Raw genomic sequence first — 20791 nt, 5'->3', positions numbered from 1 at the left:
ATCAACCTGCCTGACTTCAGACTCTACTACAAAGCCACAGTCATCAAGACAGTATGGTACTGGCACAAAGACAGAAATATAGATCAATGGAACAGAATAGAAAGCCCAGAGATAAATCCACGAACCTATGGTCACCTTATCTTCGACAAATGAGGCAAGGATATACAGCGGAAAAAAGACAACCTCTTTAACAAGTGGTGCTGGGAAAACTGGTCAACCGCTTGTAAAAGAATGAAACTAGAACACTTTCTAACACCATACACAAAAATAAACTCAAAATGGATTAAAGATCTAAATGTAAGACCAGAAACTATAAAACTCCTAGAGGAGAACATAGGCAAAACACTCTCCGACATAAATCACAGCAGGATCCTCTATGACCCACATCCCAGAATTTTAGAAACAGAAGCAAAAATAAACAAATGGGACCTAATGAAACTTAAAAGCTTTTGCACAACAAAGGAAACTATAAGCAAGGTGAAAAGACAGCCCTCAGATTGGGAGAAAATAATAGCAAATGAAGCAACAGACAAAGGATTAATCTCAAAAATATACAAGCAACTCCTGAAGCTCAACTCCAGAAAAATAAATGACCCAATCAAAAAATGGGCCAAAGAACTAAACAGATATTTCTCCAAAGAAGACATACAGATGGCTAACAAACACATGAAAAGATGCTCAACATCACTCATTATCAGAGAAATGCAAATCAAAACCACAATGAGGTACCATTACACGCCAGTCAGGATGGCTGCTATCCAAAAGTCTACAAGCAATAAATGCTGGAGAGGGTGTGGAGAAAAGGGAACCCTCTTACACTGTTGGTGGGAATGCAAACTAGTACAGGCACTATGGAAAACAGTGTGGAGATTTCTTAAAAAGCTGGAAATAGAACTGCCATATGACCCAGCAATCCCACTTCTGGGCATACACACCGAGGAAACCAGATCTGAAAGAGACACGTGCACCCCAATGTTCATCACAGCACTGTTTATAATATCCAGGACATGGAAGCAACCTAGATGCCCATCAGCAGACGAATGGATGAGGAAGCTGTGGTATATATACACCATGGAATATTACTCAGCCATTAAAAAGAATTCATTTGAATCAGTTCTAATGAGATGGATGAAACTGGAGCCCATTATACAGAGTGAAGTAAGCCAGAAAGATAAAGACCATTACAGTATACTAACACATATATATGGAATTTAGAAAGATGTAACGATAACCCTATATGCAAAACAGAGAAAGAGACTCAGATGTATAGAACAGACTTGTGGACTCTGTGGGAGAAGGTGAGGGTGGGATGTTTCAAGAGAACAGCATTGAAACATGTATATTATCTAGGGTGAAACAGATCACCAGCCCAGGTTGGATGCATGAGACAAGTGCTCGGGCCTGGTGCACTGGGAAGACCCAGAGGGATCGGGTGGAGAGGGAGGTGGGAGGGGGGACCAGGATGGGGAATACATGTAAATCCATGGCTAATTCATTTCAATGTATGACAAAAAACACTGCAATGTTATAAAGTAATTAGCCTCCAACTAATAAAAATAAATGGGGAAAAAAAAAAAACCCAAAACTTTTATGGTTTCTATCTGAGAAATTACAGGTTTAAATCGTGTGTTTTCCGAGAGTAGAGAAAACCTTCCTCTTAAACTAATTATAAAATAAGTTGGTAAAATTACACGTTATAAACAAAACAGTTATATTTTCTCTCTATCTGACTCCTCCAGAAATTTGAAACTCTTAAGTTTCCAGTAAGTTTATCAAATGAGCTAAGAAGGTTATCTCACTAACAGGAACAAAAATCTCAAGGAATTTTTGAGACCTTAAAAAGAAAAGAGTTCACCTAGATTTGTTAGGCAAAATCTGTGATGAGCCTTTGGTATGAGTTTCCCAGCCCTGTTTTATATTAAAAATTCAGTCTGAGATCCAATAAGTGTTTCAGCAAAATAAAAAGCCTATGATCAATTATGGTTATATAAATCATCAGACCAAAATTAGTGAAAACAGACCTATTTTGCAAGCAAACTAGCCTTAATTTGGTTCCATTTGATAAAAATGAGGGTAACTTTAGGGAGAAAAAAGATATTTCAAAAAAGTGTTAAATCCCAGTTTGTTAATGAAGGTCTGCATGTAGTAAGACTCATTTCTCAGATAGTTCTTTGCTGTTATGTGATATTAATGTGAACGTTTGTTTCTCAAGCTTATCTCAGTAATCTATCTTTGGATGAAGATCAGATGCCTCATGACCTGCAACCAGGACTGGAAAAACACATAATTTAAGAGACTGTCTCCAACCTGGATGGAAGGACTTTTTATCAGGTACTCTTAACTAGCTCATGCACAATGAAACTGAAGGGAAATTAACTCTTAGATTAATTCCCACTTCCAAAGGCCCCTACTAGATTGGTCTACAGAGAAGACAGCTGACCTGATCTCACCTTAAAATGATGCTCAAACAGGAGAAACTACACTACACTAGGATGAAAAGACAGCGACATCAGAGGCAGACAGCTTGTCCAAGATGATAGACCTGATTTGTATGATCATTTATAATGTTTTCTTGACTTCTTAGACCTTTGCATATAAATCAAATGCTTTTCTATCATAGGCCTGATTCTATGTTAGTTTTAAAAATCAATCCAATTGTTGGGTTTGTGGCCAGTTACCTGTATCTAGTTCTGGGTTACCTTGGTAAATTTCTCTACTACAAGACTCTAACTGGTTGGCTCTGAGGAAATTTACTTAAAAAATATATATATATATAGTCATATTCAGGTCACTGTGATACTACCAGATGGGATCCCCTCACTGGGTCAATTAATAATGCCTACTCTGACTCTGGCTATAAATTTGAGCCTTTTTATATTCCTCAAGTTCAATTAGAGCAACCAGAAAAGTTTTAGCAAAAGAAAAAGAAATCTCCCACAATTATGAGATAGACTTATATAGATAACACCAGGCTATGGTAATTTAGGTTTAAAGTCTCCCCTGTGTTGAAAACAATTATATCATGCTAAAGATAATCAGTCTAGTAACACTAGAAAACTGGGCTATGTGCCTTATAGATGGTGGTGCCAATGTATAATTTCCCTGAAAGATAAAGATTCGTACAGAGTAGACTAAGTCAGACGACCTGGGATATACTGGGCTACATCTAATGGAAGCTTTTAAGTCTTACTTGTGACTTTACTAGTACTGCTGGCTATGTTCTTTGTATTTCACCTGTTTTACAAAATTGCTATTTCTTACAGTGCCAAATGTGTGACTGAGGCCTCTGATAATATAATATATAGGTCCCTATGAGATCTATGATGATGACAGTGTAACTCTAGATATGAGAAGAAGCAACAAGAGGGAATGTGTTCCTGGACCAAGAGGCTAGTAAGACAGGTGGTCCAGAGAATTTTAGATACTTTTTTAAGGCCTAGTCCAGTAACAGCACACTGAGAGGCCGGTCGACAAAATCTTTGCCAAACCTGAGAATGGACATTCTCAGCACCATGGGATAAAATGGTCATGAAATGACCCCCCTCAAAGTCGTGGTCAAGTTTGTGAGCAGAAAGGGGCTCTGCCAACTGAAGATTGACACTTGCCATCTACATCTACAGCGATTATATCATGGCCACTGCAACTGCGGACTTTCAATGGCCCTGAAAGAGTTCAGGGTGAAGATCAAAAATGAGGTGTTCTGTGGTCTGAAAAAAACAGGCAAAACAGGCCTTCAGATAGTTAGATCTTTTCAAGAGATTTTATGAGTCCCAATTCTTGCATCTTCTCATACCTAGAGAAACACTGACATCATTAATGGTGCCATCTGCTTTGGCTATTAAAAAAAATTTTACAATTAAAAGTCAAAATAGAGTACTCAGCTATGGTTCAGACATCCTGAAAAATAAACAGATGTTACTATGGGTGTAATTTCAGATTAGACATTATATTGCTAAACACTTGAGTTTTCTGAGTCGTGTCAGGCTTAGATGCCCCCATTCTCAAAACAATGTCTGCTAAAAGCTAGTAACTTCTACCTTACTTTTTATAAAACTAGGTAACTGGCCCCCTTGCTAAAATTCTCCCCGAAGTGCCAGTTCCAGACTGGGTTTCAGGCGTATTCTTCTAAAAGGAAAGAGATTTATTTTGTCTATTAAAACTCCAGTTATCCCTCCTCCAGCTACTACTAACTGGGTATGTTACAACAAAATGGCAGCGCAAGGGATTGAGATTTTAATCATACAAGGCTCAGATCTGGGACTTGGGACTCAGGGAAGGTCAAAGAGGCTGAATAAGCCTATATCCTACAGTACAGCAGATCTGCACTCCAGAGTCGCCACCCCACAGAGTCCTGCTCAGTTTTAATTTAGAGAACAGGGCAACTATGACTGTGATAACTTCCTGTCAAAATGGGGCACAGGACCGCCTCAGCTTGGAGAAGAGACACTGAATTGGAAGTATTCCTGAGTTCCAAGGGGTGGATTCAAACAATTACTAATCAGAGAAGGGAAGAAATACAAAAACAGAGGGAAAACAATCAAATGGTGGTACAGCCTTGAGACGGGTCCTGGTTCCTACTCAAAGAAATATGAATAACAATGTCTTTTGAGTTCTTCTACAGAACTGGAGCCCCCACCCAGGTGGAGGATGGTAACTTCAGACTAAACACAAGATTCCTAGAACACAGCTCTGTTGCTTGACCACCAGCCAATCACCCCAAATGTTGCCTCCTGTTTCTGGGGACCAGTGATGACCATCCTGTTAGGTCTCCTGTTTGGCCCCTGTCTATTTTATCTCTGAGAGGCGCCAACAGTTTCAAACTAAGTTGCTGTCATTACAAGAGTAAATGCTGGTTTCAGATATAAAACACCCCAACTTAGGTCAGGTATAGAGAGACTTCTGCTCTGTTAGGCAGGCCTACACCCAGGCACAGCAAGAAGAAGTTACAGAAGAAAGAGACCTCCGCCCCAAATACCAAAAAGCATCTTGAGTATGAAGTCTCTCAAGGGGAATTGTTAGAAAAAACACACTGCCTGTCCGTCCACCTAATGTTACTCAGATCTCAATATTCGACTGTCCCCACAGATGATATAAAAGACCCATGATTGGGCCTTCCATAGAAACAAAGACGGGGGGAATGTGGAGCTGCTGGGGCTGGCAGCCCTGGGTTTCAGTTTCCCCTGAAATGGTGGGATTCCCCGCCCCCATCAGGTAACCTGGAGCCAGCCAATCAACATGTGCCTAGCAAGAAAAAGGGAACCTATCAGGGGAAAGCTAAAAAGCCCGAGAACGCCCAAGTTTGAAAAAAGCCCACGAAGGTTTGGGTCAATAAGATTACTTTGCAAACATGTAACCAATCCGCTTAAGCCAGCTACCAACTGCTTATGCACACCTTATAAATTGGGTAACAGCTTGGGCTCAGCGCTCTCTGACCCTGTACCACTGCGCTGGACGCGCGGCGGGAGCCCTGACTCGAGTCAGCAATAAACTTCCCTTTTTTTGCAAATTGCATTGTCTTAAAAGCCTTCTCTCTTCCCGCTCGGGGATTCGGACATCAGGCATAACAAATGGCAATTCTAGTTTTAAAAAGGAGTCAGTAACACAGTTCCAACCCCTCTAAGTGAATTTGGGGCTGGAATTTTGCTATCTGGTGAAGGGGTGTTAGCATATGACTTCCTGGTGGCAATAATACTACAAAGGATTATTTTTAATAATAAGGGAACGGTTTGGAAACAAAATGGGAATTTTTTAGTTCACTGAGAGGGCTCTGACAATGTACCCAAGCAGGTGGATGGTATAGCACTCTTCCTAGTCATTATTTGGACTATTTTTTTTGAGAACGAATGACCCTTAGGAAGAATGTTCTTTTTTATGCAAAGTTTCCTATTTTTCATTAGTAAGACTAACATGGAATATAGAAAATTAAGTTCTATACATGGGGAAAAAATACAAACTAGGCTTAAGCACTGTAAAAGTTAAAAGCTAAGCCAAAAATAAAGTCCCAAAGGTGAAAAGACCAAGTAAAGTCCTTGTCTAAAAATATTAAAGGCAGACATGCAGGCTTCCTCTGAGGAGTCTAGTGGAAATGAGCTCTAAGCACACTTCTCAGTCCAAAGCCTGCATTACATCCTTTCTGGTGAAGGAGGAGTTCTGGGCACGCAACCACCACATGATGCTGAGCAGGGTGGGTGTGCACCTTGCAAGGTGCTGAGTTTATTTCACATCCCAGTGCCTTGTCTAGGCTTCTTTCCCCACTTGGAGATGTTTCCACTCTAGGACATGTTCCTAGTCAGGCACTGACAACGACTAATATCTGTGCAGTATGTCCTTCTCTCTCCAATGGCTTAGATTTCCAAAATAAAATCTAGAGAACCTAAAAAGCATTGTAAATTATTCTGAATTAATTTGGGGAATGTAAGTCCAAGTGACATCATGTCTATCTGTAACTTTGAGTAATTTTCTGGATTCTTTAAGCTCCATTAATAGTGCCTACCACCCACAGTTTGTGTGGTGATTGCCCAAGCTGAAATGAGGGCAAAGCTCTCAGGAGAGTGGCTAGTGCACACGACTCTCACTTTCCGTGGTGACTGCTGTTGGACGGCCCCACTCCCTCCTGGTGTCTGGTTCCAGATCAAGGGCTTCACTCTCTGTTGCCTTAACATTCCGGGCCTGTCACCACCTCCTCATTCATTCTGCTGACGTGGAGTGGCTTATCAGGTTGAATTTGGAACCAGCATCTGGATGTTCTTGTTTGGCCCCTTCTTTCTGATTTCTTTTGGGAGTGATCTCACCCTTAGAAACCTTAGTTTTTGCTGTTCTTAGCTATGTAGTAAGCTGAATGACAAACGCTCACAGTAGTAAAACTGTCCAAATCTGGGGGTCGAAAGGCAACCATGTCTTGTAAGTCAATTCAGTCACTAATAAAGAGGTGTGTGTGGGGGGAGGGCAGGGTGGGATATGTGTGTTTTAGGTTCTAATTGCCTCAATCCTTTGTCTTAATTTTCTTGGTTCAAAACTCAGGAAAGGGTACTCATTAATAAGATCCTTATGGTATTATGCTAAGTGAAATAAGTCAGACAGAGAAAGGCAAATACATATAACTTATATGTGGAATCTAAAAATAAAATGAGCTAGTGGCTATAAAAAAAAAGGAAACAGACTCTCAGATATAGAAAACAAAGCAGTGGTTACCAGTGAGGCAGGGGAGATGAGAGGGACAGTATCGGGGTAGGGGCCTAAGAGATACAAACTGTTATGTTTAAAAATAAGTAAGCTACAATACAGAAAGTGCATCCAACATTTAACTAAAGATGAAATATAACCTTAAAACTTGTGAGTTACTACGATGTTCACCTGCAACATGTAACATCGCACGTACGTCGACTGCGTCTCAATAATAAAAAGTCCTTCAGACATTAAAACAGCTGTCATGTAACTATCACTGGAGCAAACCTGTTGGGGTTAGTTTGGGAGAGAAGTGACGCAGTTTTCCTTTTCCTTTCTTTAATTCTCGGTTGTGCTAGGTCTTCGTTGCTGCTCGCGGGCGCCCCCTAGGTGCGGTGCGCAGGCTTTTCCTGTGGCGGCCTCTCTCGCTGTGGAACACAGGCTCGGGGCTTCCGGGTTTCAGCAGTTGGGGTGCCTGGGCCTAACTGCCCTGTGTGGCAAGAGGAATCTTCCCAGACCAGGAACTGAACCCGCGTCCTCTGCACTGGCAGGTAGATTCTTAATCACTGGACCACCTGAGAAGTCTAGTAGCAGTTTGATTTGACTTTCCCAACAGCAACAAACCAAACTATCTCCTCCACAAACACATTTTATGAATGAAATCTCTACACTTGGCTTCTTTGAAAAATGTGCCTACCACCAGTTGTAGCAAGAACTAAGTTTGGAATAACATTTCCCAACCCCTAGGTGGAGGCATGATCCTGAAGATATATATTTAAATTTTTATTAATTCTTCAGGTACTTATTTAGGACCTACCATACTGGAGGTGTATATGGTACAATCACTAATCACAGACCTGTTTTCAAATTTCTGCTCTGCCTCTTACCAGCTATGAGGTTTTCCACAAAGTACTCAATTCACTCTTTACTTATTTGTAAATTGGAAATAATAGTACCTACCTTATATGATTACTGTGAAGATTACATAAGTTTATAACTGTACAGCATTTGTTATTTAACAGCATACAGAAGCAATGCAATATCTCTTCACTGTTAAGATTATTTTAAAAAATCATGTGCTGCCTATTGTAAATATAATCATGAACAAAATGGACACCAAAAGTTTTATTTAAGGCTGAGTTACATGGTTAGGTCTTTCTATGGTTAAATCCTTTAGAAAGGATTAAATCTTTTCTATTAGCTATTTTACATTGAGGGCTTCCAGGATGAGTGAAATGCAATGACACTTCACTGAGTGAATGACAAAAATCAACACTGGGTTCAAGAGCAACATTTAAAATACTTTTTATTAGCATTTAATTTTCATCAAGTGAATCCAACCATTTTTTTTCTAAGAGTAATATACAAACTATCCAGGTAGCATAAGCTTATTTTCTGGTTCTAAACCTAAAGCTTACTCTAAGATATTCTGGGGTGTTTTAGATATTTTAAATCCAGGAAATTTTGCAAAATATATATATTTTTTGAATGAAACAGTTGCAAAGTCCAAACTTCTTTCAGTGTGGCACCAAGAATATCCACATAGGATGCAACTCAAACTCGCTCCCTCTTGAGGGAGGGAAGCGTGCTTCAGAAACAGGAGGCATCTCATGGCAGCGGGGCCAGGACATGTGACGGCCTTCTAAACAGCCTTGTCAATCATTTCTAAAAGAATGAAAATGAAAGAAAACAAACAAAGGCAAAAGAACTCTGGAATCTTTCAACATTGACCCACAACCCACAATAGGATGTCCTGGAGGGTCAGCTTTATTCCCACCAGGAATATCAGGTCATTGTTAATGATACCAAGGAAGGAAGCTGAGCGAGAGACTGTGAATCACTTGTCATCATAAGGGGTGGTAGCACGATCTGAACTGGGAGTATGAATCCAAGAAAGCCCTGGAGTCTGTCGAACCGGGTGCGGTCGTTTACGGACTGTTAGGAGGAGGGCTTACCGCTGTGGGAATAACTGACTGGAGTCGTTATCACGCGCTGAGTTTTGGCTCTGGCTATTACCGTCTGGTGGCTCAGACGGTTAAGGATCTGCCTGCAATGCAGGAGACCCGGCTTCGATCCTTGACTTGGGAAGATCCCCCAGCTGAAGGGAACGGCAACCTACTCCAGTATTCCTGCCTGGAGGATCCCGTGGACAGAGGGGCCTGGCGGGCTGCAGCTGCAAAGGGCGTGACACATTAAGCACTAACACGTTCACATTCCCTAACACTGTGGGCTTCTGCGTGTGACGTGCCGTGCAAACGACAGCAGACAGCTTTCCAGTAATTTAGATTTGAATAATTCTTAATAATTCTGCAATCATATGAGTAATCAGTTCAGTTCAGTTCATGAGCCTATGAACCGCAGCACACCAGGCCTCCCTGTCCATCACCAACTCCGGGAGTCCACCCAAACCCATGTCCATCAAGTCGGTGATGTCATCCAACCATCTCATCCTCTGTCGTCCCCTTCTCCTCCTGCCCTCAATCTTTCCCAGCATCAGGATCTTTTCCAGTGAATCAGCTCTTTGCATCAGGTGGCCAAAGTACTGGAGTTTCAGCTTCAACATCAGTCCTTCCAATGAACAGCCAGGACTGATCTCCTTCAGGATGGACTGGTTGGATCTCCTTGCAGTCCAAGGGACTCTCAAGAGTCTTCTCCAACACTACAGTTCAAAAGCATCAATTCTTCAGCGCTCAGCTTTCTTTATAGTCCAATTCTCACATCCATACATGACCACTGGAAAAACCATAGCCTTGACTAGACAGACCTTTGTTGGCAAAGTAATGTCTCTGCTTTTTTAATATGCTATCTAGGTTGGTCATAACTTTCCTTTTAAGGAGTAAGCGTCTTTTAATTTCATGGCTGCAGTCACCATCTGCAGGGATTTGGGAGCCCAGAAAATCAAAGTCTGTCACTGTTTCCACTGTTTCCCCATCTATTTGCCATGAAGTGATGGGACCAGATGCCATGATCTTAGCTTTCTATGTTGAGCTGTAAGCTAACTTTTTCACTCTCTTCTTTCACTTTCATCAAGAGGCTCTTTAGTTCTTCTTCACTTTCTGCCATAAGGGTGGTGTCATCTGCATATCTGAGGTTATTGATATTTCTCCCAGAAATCTTGATTCCGGTTTGTGCTTCTTCCAGCCCAGCATGTCTCATGATGTACTCTGCATATGAGTTAAATAAGCAGGGTGACAATATACAGCCTTGACACACTCCTTTTCCTACTTGGAACCAGTCTGTTGTTCCATGTCCAGTTCTAACTGTTGCTTCCTGACCTGCATACAGGTTTCTCAAGAGGCAGGTCAGGTGGTCTGGTATTCCCATCTTTTTCAGAATTTTCCACAGTTTATTGTGAACCACACAGTCAAAGGCTTTGGCATAGTCAGTAAAGAAGAAATAGATGTTTTTTTCTGGAACTCTCTTGCATTTTCAATGATCCAGCCAATTTGATCTCTGGTTCCTCTGCCTTTTCTAAAACCAGCTTGAACATCTGGAAGTTCATGGTTCACATATTGCTGAAGCCTGGCTAGGAGAATTTTAAGCATTACTTTACTAGCGTGTGAGATGAGTGCAATTGTGTGGTAGTTTGAGCATTCTTTGGCATTGCCTTTCTTTGGGATTGGAATGAAAACTGACATTTTCCAGTCCTGTGGCCACTGCTGAGTTTTCCAAATTTGCTGGCATATTGAGTGCAGCCCTTTCACAGCATCATCTTTCAGGATTTGAAATAGCTCAACTGGAATTCCATCACCCCCACTGGCTTTGCTTGTAGTGATGCTTCCTAAGGCCCACTCGACTTCACATTCCAGGATGTCTGGCTCTGGGTGAGTGATCACACCATCGTGATTATCTGGGTGGTGAAGATCTTTTTTGTACAGTTCTTCTGTGTGTTCTTGCCACCTTTTCTTAATATCGTCTGCTTCTGTTAGGTCCCTACTATTTCTGTCCTTTGTTGAGCCCATCTTTGCAAGAAATGTTCCCTTGGTATCTCTAATTTTCTTGAAGAGAACTCTAGTCTTTCCCATTGTATTGTTTTTCTCTATTTCTTTGCATTGATCACTGAGGAAAGCTTTCTTATCTCTCCTTGTTATTCTTTGGACCTCTGCATTCAAATGGGTATCTCTTTCCTTTTCTCCTTTGCTTTTTGCTTCCCTTCTTTTCACAGCTATTTGTAAGGCCTCCTTAGACAGCCATTTTGCTTTTTTTGCATTTCTTTTTCTTGGGGATGGTCTTGATCCCTGTCTCCTGTACAATGTCACGAACCTCTGTCCATAGTTCATCAGGCACTCTCTCTATCAGATCTAGTCCCTTAAATCTATTTTTCACTTCCACTGTATAGTCATAATAAAACCACATAAAATAAGAGAGGTAAATAAGACCATCCCTACTCTCCCTTTTCTTAATTACATCATTTGTATTTATCTTCTCTGGTCTTGTTTACACTAAACATTTTATATGCACAGTTTTGAATTCAGCTTTTACATTTTATGTTGGGACTACTCAACCATAGTAGCATGACACTCCTTGTATTATGGATGTTCTGTAGTGAAATTATACATTTTTTCATTATTGAACACTTTGGCTATTTAAATATTTTTGTCACTAGAAATAGTAGTATATTAGACATTTTAGACATTTGTCTACTTGTATACCTTGTATTACTTTCTTTGGATTGATTTTCAGAAGAGAAATCACTGAGGCAAACTGTGTGAGCATTTTTATGACTTTTGTTGACAAATAGCTTATCTACCAGCTAAATATGAGAAAACAAGTATCATTCTATTTTCATTTATTTCAAAGGAAATAATTCTACCACTGAATAAAAATAGTTCTTTAAAAAATGTTAATACTTTGTTGTTTAGTTTTGCTTTTTTTATTTTCTCCACATTTTGGGTATTGTTTTTTTCCCTGAATTGGCTGTTCATAAGTTTGCCTGTTGGTATCATAGTGTTTTCCTCATCATTTTGTACACATTTTCCCCAGGTAAAGATATTCATTGTGTTGCAAATAATTCTTTCAAACACCTTGTACATGGTGTATTGTTAGCCTTTAAATCTGTTTTAAAATATGATCTTTGTAATAGGAAGTGATATTCAACAGTTAATGTTTTTGAAATGGAGATTAAAAATTTATCTGAGGGTCATATAAAGCACTTATAAACACAAATATTTCCCTGGAGATATGACGTTTTGTCCTGCCAGCATCTAGGTTGGTCTATTCATTGTTTCCTAAAAGTCCTTGTCTCTTCTGTCTTCTGTTCTAAGCATCAGCTTCTTTTCTCTGCAAAGACTTTGCTATGCTCAGTAGCTACCTGTTCCTTTTGAATTCATTTAACTGCAGTTGACACTGTCCACCGTGTTTCTTGGATTGTCATTTAATTGCCTTCTGTGTGGTAAGTTTTGTCTCCTTAACTAGAACATAAATTTTTGAACATGAAGTCATAGCTTATTGTCTGCTTATATCTTCCACATTACTTGGCTACTTGTAAGACAACCTATCAAACTGGGAGCAACTAGTGTTGCATGTGACATTAAATGGCAGAATATAGAGAGGGAACCATGAAACTATAGTTTCCAGAAATTCAGATAAAGGAATCTTATTTTAAAATTAATTTTCCAAATTAGAATTTAGAATTAGTGCCAGTAGAAGAATCTTCTGGCTAATAGAAGGTGGTATAAGCGTATTTTCACACAAAGGCAAATAAACTGGCTTCCTTCTACATCTCCAGGAACAAGTATGCTCCCACTGTTGTTGGGGAAACTGAACCAGCTTACCAGACTTCCATTCAGGCTTATTCGAGGCATTCTCATAGATGCTCTTATCCATCCTGATCTTAGCAGTTGATTTTGTAGGCTCTTGATTCTAAAAATGGAGATAGGAGTTAAAGTCTGAGACTGTTAATAAGATTTAAAAAGCAGAATTGGTGTCAAATCTTGTCTGTAGATCAGGGGACTTACAGCTGGGACTCCTGGCGGTGGCAGCACTGTGTGGGGACCAAAATGCTCTGTAAGGAGCCACTTAATGTTGTGACAGGCTTTTTAATGATGTAAACATAAAGCTACAGTTCTGGGCTGGCAGTAATCAGCGAAAGTTTTGAGGGGAGAGGGAAGGGATTTGGCTCAGAAACATAGCCAAGATTTAACATCAGGGAGAACAGCATTTATTAAAATAACAGAATTTGTTGATCTTCTCTGTATATCTAACTAGCTGATGTTTCTACCATTTAATGGACCCTCACTTTCAAACTACTTGCTCTATGTTAACAACTCTCATGCAAATGAGTTTCTTTTTAATTAAGTAAAAGCAGCAATTTGGGGCATTATGTACTGGGAGAGTGTTAGCTTTCCTGGCTTCTCCGTTCATTCCCCCAAGTATGCTATTAAGATAAATCCTACAAGCTTGGCAGCCTACCAAGTCTAAGGAGAAAGATGGCTTAATCGGTAAGCTGGAAGGAGCCGTCTCATATTTTATCTTAAGTGTCTTCCTCATCATTTTTTGTTGTTGTTGTTTATTTATTAACTGTAATTTCCCTTTGTTATTTCCTAGTCTTCAGCAGAAACTATGTTTGGGAGAACTACAGGAAGCGACTATATTCATGTTTTGTTTTTTTTTTTTTTTTTAAAGAAAGTTAATATGGAAAGAGCAAAAGACATTTGGAGAAGCAGTTTACAATGTTAAGAAGCGGTGTCAAATACTATGTAGTGTACTTCCTATTTCTTTAATCTCCATAGCAGCACCATAGGTAAGTGACTTATTTTATCTGCTTTATAGACAGGGAAAATGATGCTAAGGTGGGTTGAGAAATTTGTTCAAGGTCACATGGCTAATTGTGATGGAATCAGGAAGCAAACCAGAGACTTTCATGCTACACCCCATGCTCTCAACCCCTATGCTATTGGGTCAGCAGTTTGAGGCAACAAGCAACAACTAGGGAGGGTTTGAGGAAAAGCTCCCGCAGGAAGACTCTGAAACTCAAGGATAAACTGAACTTCCTGCTTTTATGTAGAATGAGAACTTGTGTATTAAAGAAGAGGGTTGAACTCCTCAAGACCTGAGAACTTGGACACATTTGAGTTAAAGACAAACATGAGAAAAACACCTTCAATGTCCCTCATGGAACCTATGATAACCTTTCATTCAACATATACTCATGAGGCAAGTTTCAGGGGAGGAGAATGTGTTTTGAGTTTGATGCCTTATGCTAATAGAGTAAGTGGACTGAATCAATGTAAAACATCTTTGACAATCAAATATACAATTTTCTGATGTATTCATTTGTAGCAGATATTTCTCATATTCTGGGTATTATAATTAGCATCTCCTGGGACAATACTACCAGCTCGGAAAAGACTAGAAATAAAAATAAATTCTCTACCTTGCTTGGAACTCCCTAAAATCCAATCTACAGGTAGGTTGCTGGAGATCTAGTGAGGTCCAGTTGTCTCTAGGTATTTTCAGGGGCCTGGTTCCAGGACAGCACTCCATCTTCCCACAAATACCAAAATCAAGGGAAGCTCAAGTCCCTTATATAGAATGACATAGTATAGTCAGGGCCCAGGAGCCACATGTTCTGTGTTCTAGGACACGGAGAGCTGACTGTATTTTCATTCCATTTCTCAGTTTACCTGAGTGCATGTCTCTTCTTGAGAGAGATTTTCATGTGTTCCACTTTCACCTGCTTCAAATTGAGTATGTGTGTCTTCTGGAAGAGGGTATTCACATGTTCTGGATTCAGCTCCTTCAGAAAAGACTGCATTAATTCAAACACTGAAACAAACAGCCACGTTAACTAGTCCAACTATCTAATTCAACCAAGTTCACGTCACTGTGATCTGAAATTGGTGGCAATTTCAGTTGGTAGGAAATGGGGTCACTTTAAAAAAAGAGATTAAAAGTCTTTTATTATAGAGATTGTGTAACAAATGTGCAGAAAGTTTGGAAAGTACGGAGACAAAATCATTTACTGTCCCACCATCCCCAAAGTACTTTTATATTAATATGTACTGAGCATGCCAGGCCCATTGGTAAGTAATGGGGATACATAAGAAAGCAAATGAGTGGTGATCCGTGCTCTCTTGGAGACGACTGATCAGCAAACATACGAACAAAAAAATACATGATGGGAAAATAGGACTGTGTGCATAATGGGCTATGGGAGCACATGGAAAGTGCAATTCTGTGAGGCTGGGATGTATCAGTGATGCTGAGATTTAAGGAATAAGAAGTTAACTCCACAGAATGGGGAGATGTGGGGACAAGCACTTTTAGAGCGTCCTAGGCAGAAGGAAGAGAAGAAATGTGCAAAAGTTCAGGAATGAGAGACCATGAGGTCTCTCATACTATGTGAACTGTTAGCCGTTTGGTATGGCCATGTTTTAGATTGTGGGGAGGGAAGATGGCTGAAGAATGAGCAGATGGTGAAGTTTCCCGTACTATGTCCTGTTTCTGCTAAATGTGAAGATTAGTGGGGACCCATGGAATGACAGTATTGTGATCATCTGGATTCTAAGATTTATAATTGTAATGTAATAAAGATAAAATTTGTTTAAAATTAGCAAGATAATGCTGTATAAGTGCTACTTTTACTTGATATGTATCATTGGTCTTTTCCAAGGTACTACCTAGGAAATTAATTGTTTAATGCTTATTAAACAATTGTGTTGACTAATGTGTTAATTTAATTAACCATTCATTTATCATTAGACATTTTGATAACTTCTGACTTCTTATAAATAATGCTTAATTACCTTATTTTTTTCTTTTTAAAATTAATCTATTTTTTATTGAAGGATAATTGTTTTACAGAATTTTGTTGTTTTCTGTCAAACCTCAACATGAATCAGCCACAGGTGTACATATACCCCTCCCTTCTGAAACTCCCTCCCATCTCCCTCCCCATCCCACCCCTCTAGGTTGATTCAGAGCCCCTGTTTGAGTTTCCTTAGCCATACAGCAAATTCCCATTGGCTATCTATTTTACATATGGTAATGTAAGTTTCCATGTTACTCTTTCCATACATCTCACCCTCTCCTCCTCTCTCCCCATATCCATAAATCTATTCTCTATGTCTATTTCTGCATTGCTGCCCTGTAAATAAATTTCTTCAGTACCATTTTTCTAGATTCCATATATATGCGTTAGAATATGATATTTATCTTTCTCTTTCTGACTTACTTCACTCTGTATAATAAATTCTAGGTTCATCCATCTCATTAAAACTGATTCAAATGTGTTCCTTTTTATGGCTGAGTAATATGTACCACAACATCTTTATCCATTCATCTGTGGATGGACATCTAGGTTGCTTTCATGTTTTACTATTGCAAATAGTGCTGCAATGAACAATGGGATACACGGGTATTTTTCAATTGTGATTTCCTCAGAATATATGCCTAGGAGTGGGATTGCTGGGTCATATGGTGGTTTTATTCGTAGTTTTTTAAGGAATCTCCATACCTAGTTTTTTAAGGAATCTCCATACCGTCTTCCATAGTGGCTATATCAATTTACATTCCCACCAACAGTGTAAGAGCATCCCCTTTTCTCCACACTCTCTCCAGCATTTATTGTTTGTAGACTTTTTGATGAAGGCCATTCTGACTGGTGCGAGGTGATACCTCATTGTAGTTTTGATTTGCATTTCTCTGATAATGAGCAATGTTGAGCATCTTTTCATGTGTTTGTTAGCCATCTCTATGTCTTCAGAGAAATGTCTGTTTAGGTCTTTTTCCCACTTTTTGATTGGGTTGTTTGTTTTCCTGGTATTGAGTTGTATGAGCTGCTTGGATATTTTGGAAATTAATCCTTTGTCAGTTGTTTCATTTGCTATTATCTTCTCCTATTCTGAGGGTTGTCTTATCACCTTGCTTATAGTTTTCTTTGCTGTGCAAAAGCTTTTATGTTTCATCAGGTCCCACTTGTTTACTTTTGTTTTTATTTCCATTACTCTAGGAGGTAGATCATAGAGGATCTTGCTTTGACTTATGTCATCCTGTGTTCTGCCTATGTTTTCTTCTAAGAGTTTTATAGTTTCTGGTCTTACATTTAGGTCTTTAATCCATTTTGAGTTTATCTTTGTGTATGTTGTTAGAAAGTGTTCTAATTTCATTCTTTCACATGTAGCTGTCCAGTTTTCCCAGCACCATTTATTGAAGAGGCTGTCTTTGCCCCATTGTATATTCTTGCCTCCTTTGTCAAAAATAAAGTACCCATAGGTGCATGGGTTTATTTCTGAGCTTTCTATCTTGTTCCATTGGTCTATATTTCTGTTTTTGTGCCGGTACCATGCTGTCCGGATGACTGTAGCTTTGTAGTACAGTCTGAAGTCAGGAAGGTGGATTCCTCCTGCTCCATTCTTCTTTCTCAAGACTGCTTTGGCTATTCAGGGTCTTTTATGTTTCCATATGAATTGTGAAATTTTTATTCTAGTTCTATAAAAATATTATTGGTAATTTGAGAAGGATCACATTGAATCTGTAGATAGCATTTGGTAGTATAGTAATTTTCACAATATTGATTCTTCCTACCCAGGAACATGGAATATCTCTCCATCTGTTTATGTCGTCTTTGATTTCTTTCATTAGTGTCTTATAATTTTCGTGTACAGTTCTTTTGTCTCCTTAGGCGAGTGTATTCTTAGGTATTTAATTCTTTTCATTGCAGTGGTAAATGGGGTTGATTCCTTAATTGCTCTTTCTGATTTTTCATTGTTAGTATATAGAAATGCAAGTGATTTCTGTGTATTGATTTTGTATCCTACAACTTTACTAAATTCACTGATTAGCTATAGTAATTTTCTGATACTATCTTTAGGGTTTTCTATGTCATGTCATCTGCAAACAGTGAGAGCTTTACTTCTTCTTTTCTGATCTGGATTCCTTTTATTTCTTTTTCTTCTCTGATTGCTGTAGCTAAGACTTCCAGAACTATGTTGAATAATAGTGGTGAAAGTGGACACCCTTGTCTTGTTCCCAATCTTAGGGGGAATGCTTTCAATTTTTGAGCATTGAGGATAATGTTTGCCATAGGCATATCATTTATGGCCTTTACTATATTGAGGTAGGTTCCTTCTATGCCCATTTTTTGAAGAGTTTCAATCATAAATGGATGCTGAATTTTGTCAAAGGCTTTTTCTGCATGTATTGAGATTTTCATATGGTTTTTATCTTTCAATTTGTTAATATGGTGTATCACATTGATTGATTTGCATATATTGAAGAATCCTTGCATCTCTGGAATAAATCCAACTTGATCATGGTGTATGAGCTTTTTGATGTGTTGCTGAATTCTGTTTGCTAAAATTTCATTGAGGATGTTTGCATATATATTCATCAGTGATATCAGCCTATAGTTTTCTTTTTTTGTCTTTGTCTGGTTTTGGTATCAGGGTGATGTTAGCCTTGTAGAATGAGTTTGGAAGTGTTCCTTCCTCTGCAATTTTTTTGAAAGAGTTTCAGAAGGATAGGCATTAAGCTCTTCTCTAAATGTTTGATAGAATTCTCCTGTGAAGCCATCTGGTCCTGGGCTTTTGTCTTTTGGGAGATTTTTGATCACAGCCTCAATTTCAGTGCTTGTAATTGGGTTGTTCATAATTTCTATTTCTTCCTGGTTCAGTCTTGGAAAATCAAACTTTTCTAAAAATCTGTTCATTTCTTCCAGATTATCCATTTTATTGCCATATAGTTGTTCATAATAGTCTCTTATAATCCTTTGTATTTCTGCATTGTCTATTGTACCTCTCCTTTTTCATTTCTAACTTTGCTAATTTGACTCTTGTCTCTTTTTTTCTTGATGAGTCTGGCTAATGGTTTGTCAATTTTGTTTATCTTCTCAGAGAACCAGCTTTAGTTTTATTAATCTTTACTATTGTACTGACATTTTAACAACTTCTAATTTTTATTCTTATAAATAATGCTTAATTACCTTAATTACTTTTTTGCTTTATTTACAATAAATGTCTAGAAATTATATTATTAATTAATTTTTTGAGATATAATTGACATATTTAGAAATTACACTATTTAAGCAAGGGATATAAATAATTTTAGGACTTTTGGAATCTTGTGATAAACTTATTTGATCAATTTGTACTGTGTCAAGATAAGAATGTATATCAGAAAAACTACATTTAAAGAAATTTTTGAATTTATTTTTAATTGGAGGATAATTGTTTTACAATGTTGTGTTGGTTTCTGCATTCAACAACATGAATCAGGCTTAAGTATACATACATACATTCTCTTAAACCTCTCTTCCACTCACTACATTTTTTGAGCTTTAGTCATTATAATTCTTTAAAAATCTCATGAATGAAATAGGCTAATATTTAATTTCTGTTTCTTTAAATATTAGTAGTGTTGAACTTTGTCTACATTTTGTTTTCAATAAAACTTTTCTTCCATGAACTGTCCTTTGTTGATCTCTTGATTGGTAATATTTTTATCAACACAAAATTTTAAAATTAATTTCTGTATTCTTAAATTTAGAACAATGTCTCCTTCAGAAAAATGAAAAATATTAAAGAATATTTATTCCAACAAGTCCATCCTAAAGGAGATCAGTCCTAGGTGTTCATTGAAAGGACTGACACTGAAGCTGAAACTCCAATACTTTGGCCACCACATGCGAAGAGTTGACTCATTGGAAAAGACCCTCATGTTGGGAGGGATTGGGGGCAGGAGAAAAAGGGGACAACAGAGGATGAGATGGCTGGATGGCATCACCGACTCAATGGACTTGAGTTTGAGTAAACTCCGGGAGTTGGTGATGGACAGGGAGGCCTGGCGTGCTGCGATTCATGGGGTCGCAAAGAGTAGGACACAACTGAGTGACTGAACTGAACTGAACTGACTGATTCCATAATTCAAATATAACTCAATTTTTAAAACTATCTCAAATTTATTTTCCAAATTTTAATTAATAGCTTATAGCAGTTATTAAATAATCATATATATTATGATTCAGTTTCATTCATGCAAAATTTGTATGGAGAATAGGCTTATAATAAAGTTATTTATTTGCCTGGAGAATCCCAGGGATGGGGTTGCACAGAGTCGGACACGACTGAAGTGACTTAGCAGCAGCAGCAAGGTTATTTACTCAGTTCTATGATTTATATCTCTGTTATTCAGACAACACAACAACATTTTCATTATTACTGCTATATAAAATATTTTAACTTCTGGAAAGAACTAGAAGTTTCCTCATCAATCTTTTCTTCATATTATTTTTATATACTTATAATGTTTATAATATGATACCTATTATAATTATGTATTTATTTTATAGAGTAAATATAGAATAATTTATAACTATAAGTTAGATATTCTGTCATAATTCACATATTGGATATCAAATATGGCAGTTAAAAGGATTCCTCAATACTTTAGGCAGAGTGCATGCAAGTTTCCAAATACTATAGGACTATTTCATAAAAGAAAAATAAGTTCCCAATTATTCAAAGAATTCTAATTTACATACCTGATGTTGTTGGATCAGCTGGTTTATGTGACGCTATATACTTTCTAGTCTTCCACCTGAATCTTTTCGAATAAATTGAAGTTTGAACAATTGTTACCTTTGTGAAATCTTCAGTGCCTTGTATCTGAAAGTCGACAGATTACAAGA

The 20791-nt window shown here is 38.3% G+C and overlaps 1 protein-coding gene across 4 annotated transcripts in view; it reads right to left on the bottom strand.

Moving 5' to 3' along the window:
- Positions 1 to 8444: 8444 nt before the first annotated feature.
- The window catches only part of SLC9C1 (solute carrier family 9 member C1), a 103342-nt gene continuing 90995 nt past the window's right edge, over positions 8445 to 20791 (bottom strand). For 3 of the 4 annotated variants that reach the window (XM_070454896.1, XM_070454899.1, XM_070454898.1), the window contains 4 exons: positions 20645 to 20768; positions 14790 to 14914; positions 12939 to 13026; positions 8445 to 8829 (listed from right to left, as the gene is read on the bottom strand). In XM_070454896.1, coding sequence (XP_070310997.1) covers positions 8807 to 8829; positions 12939 to 13026; positions 14790 to 14914; positions 20645 to 20768 — 360 coding nt within the window. In that variant the 3' untranslated portion in view covers positions 8445 to 8806. The remainder of the gene's footprint in view (positions 8830 to 12938; positions 13027 to 14789; positions 14915 to 20644; positions 20769 to 20791) is intronic. The other variant, XM_070454897.1, reaches the window with a different exon arrangement.

Source organism: Odocoileus virginianus, chromosome 25 (assembly GCF_023699985.2).
Source record: "Odocoileus virginianus isolate 20LAN1187 ecotype Illinois chromosome 25, Ovbor_1.2, whole genome shotgun sequence".
Taxonomy (NCBI): Eukaryota; Metazoa; Chordata; class Mammalia; order Artiodactyla; family Cervidae; genus Odocoileus; species Odocoileus virginianus.
Note: the sequence above shows the minus strand (reverse complement) of the source record. Positions and strands in the feature narration are given on the sequence as shown.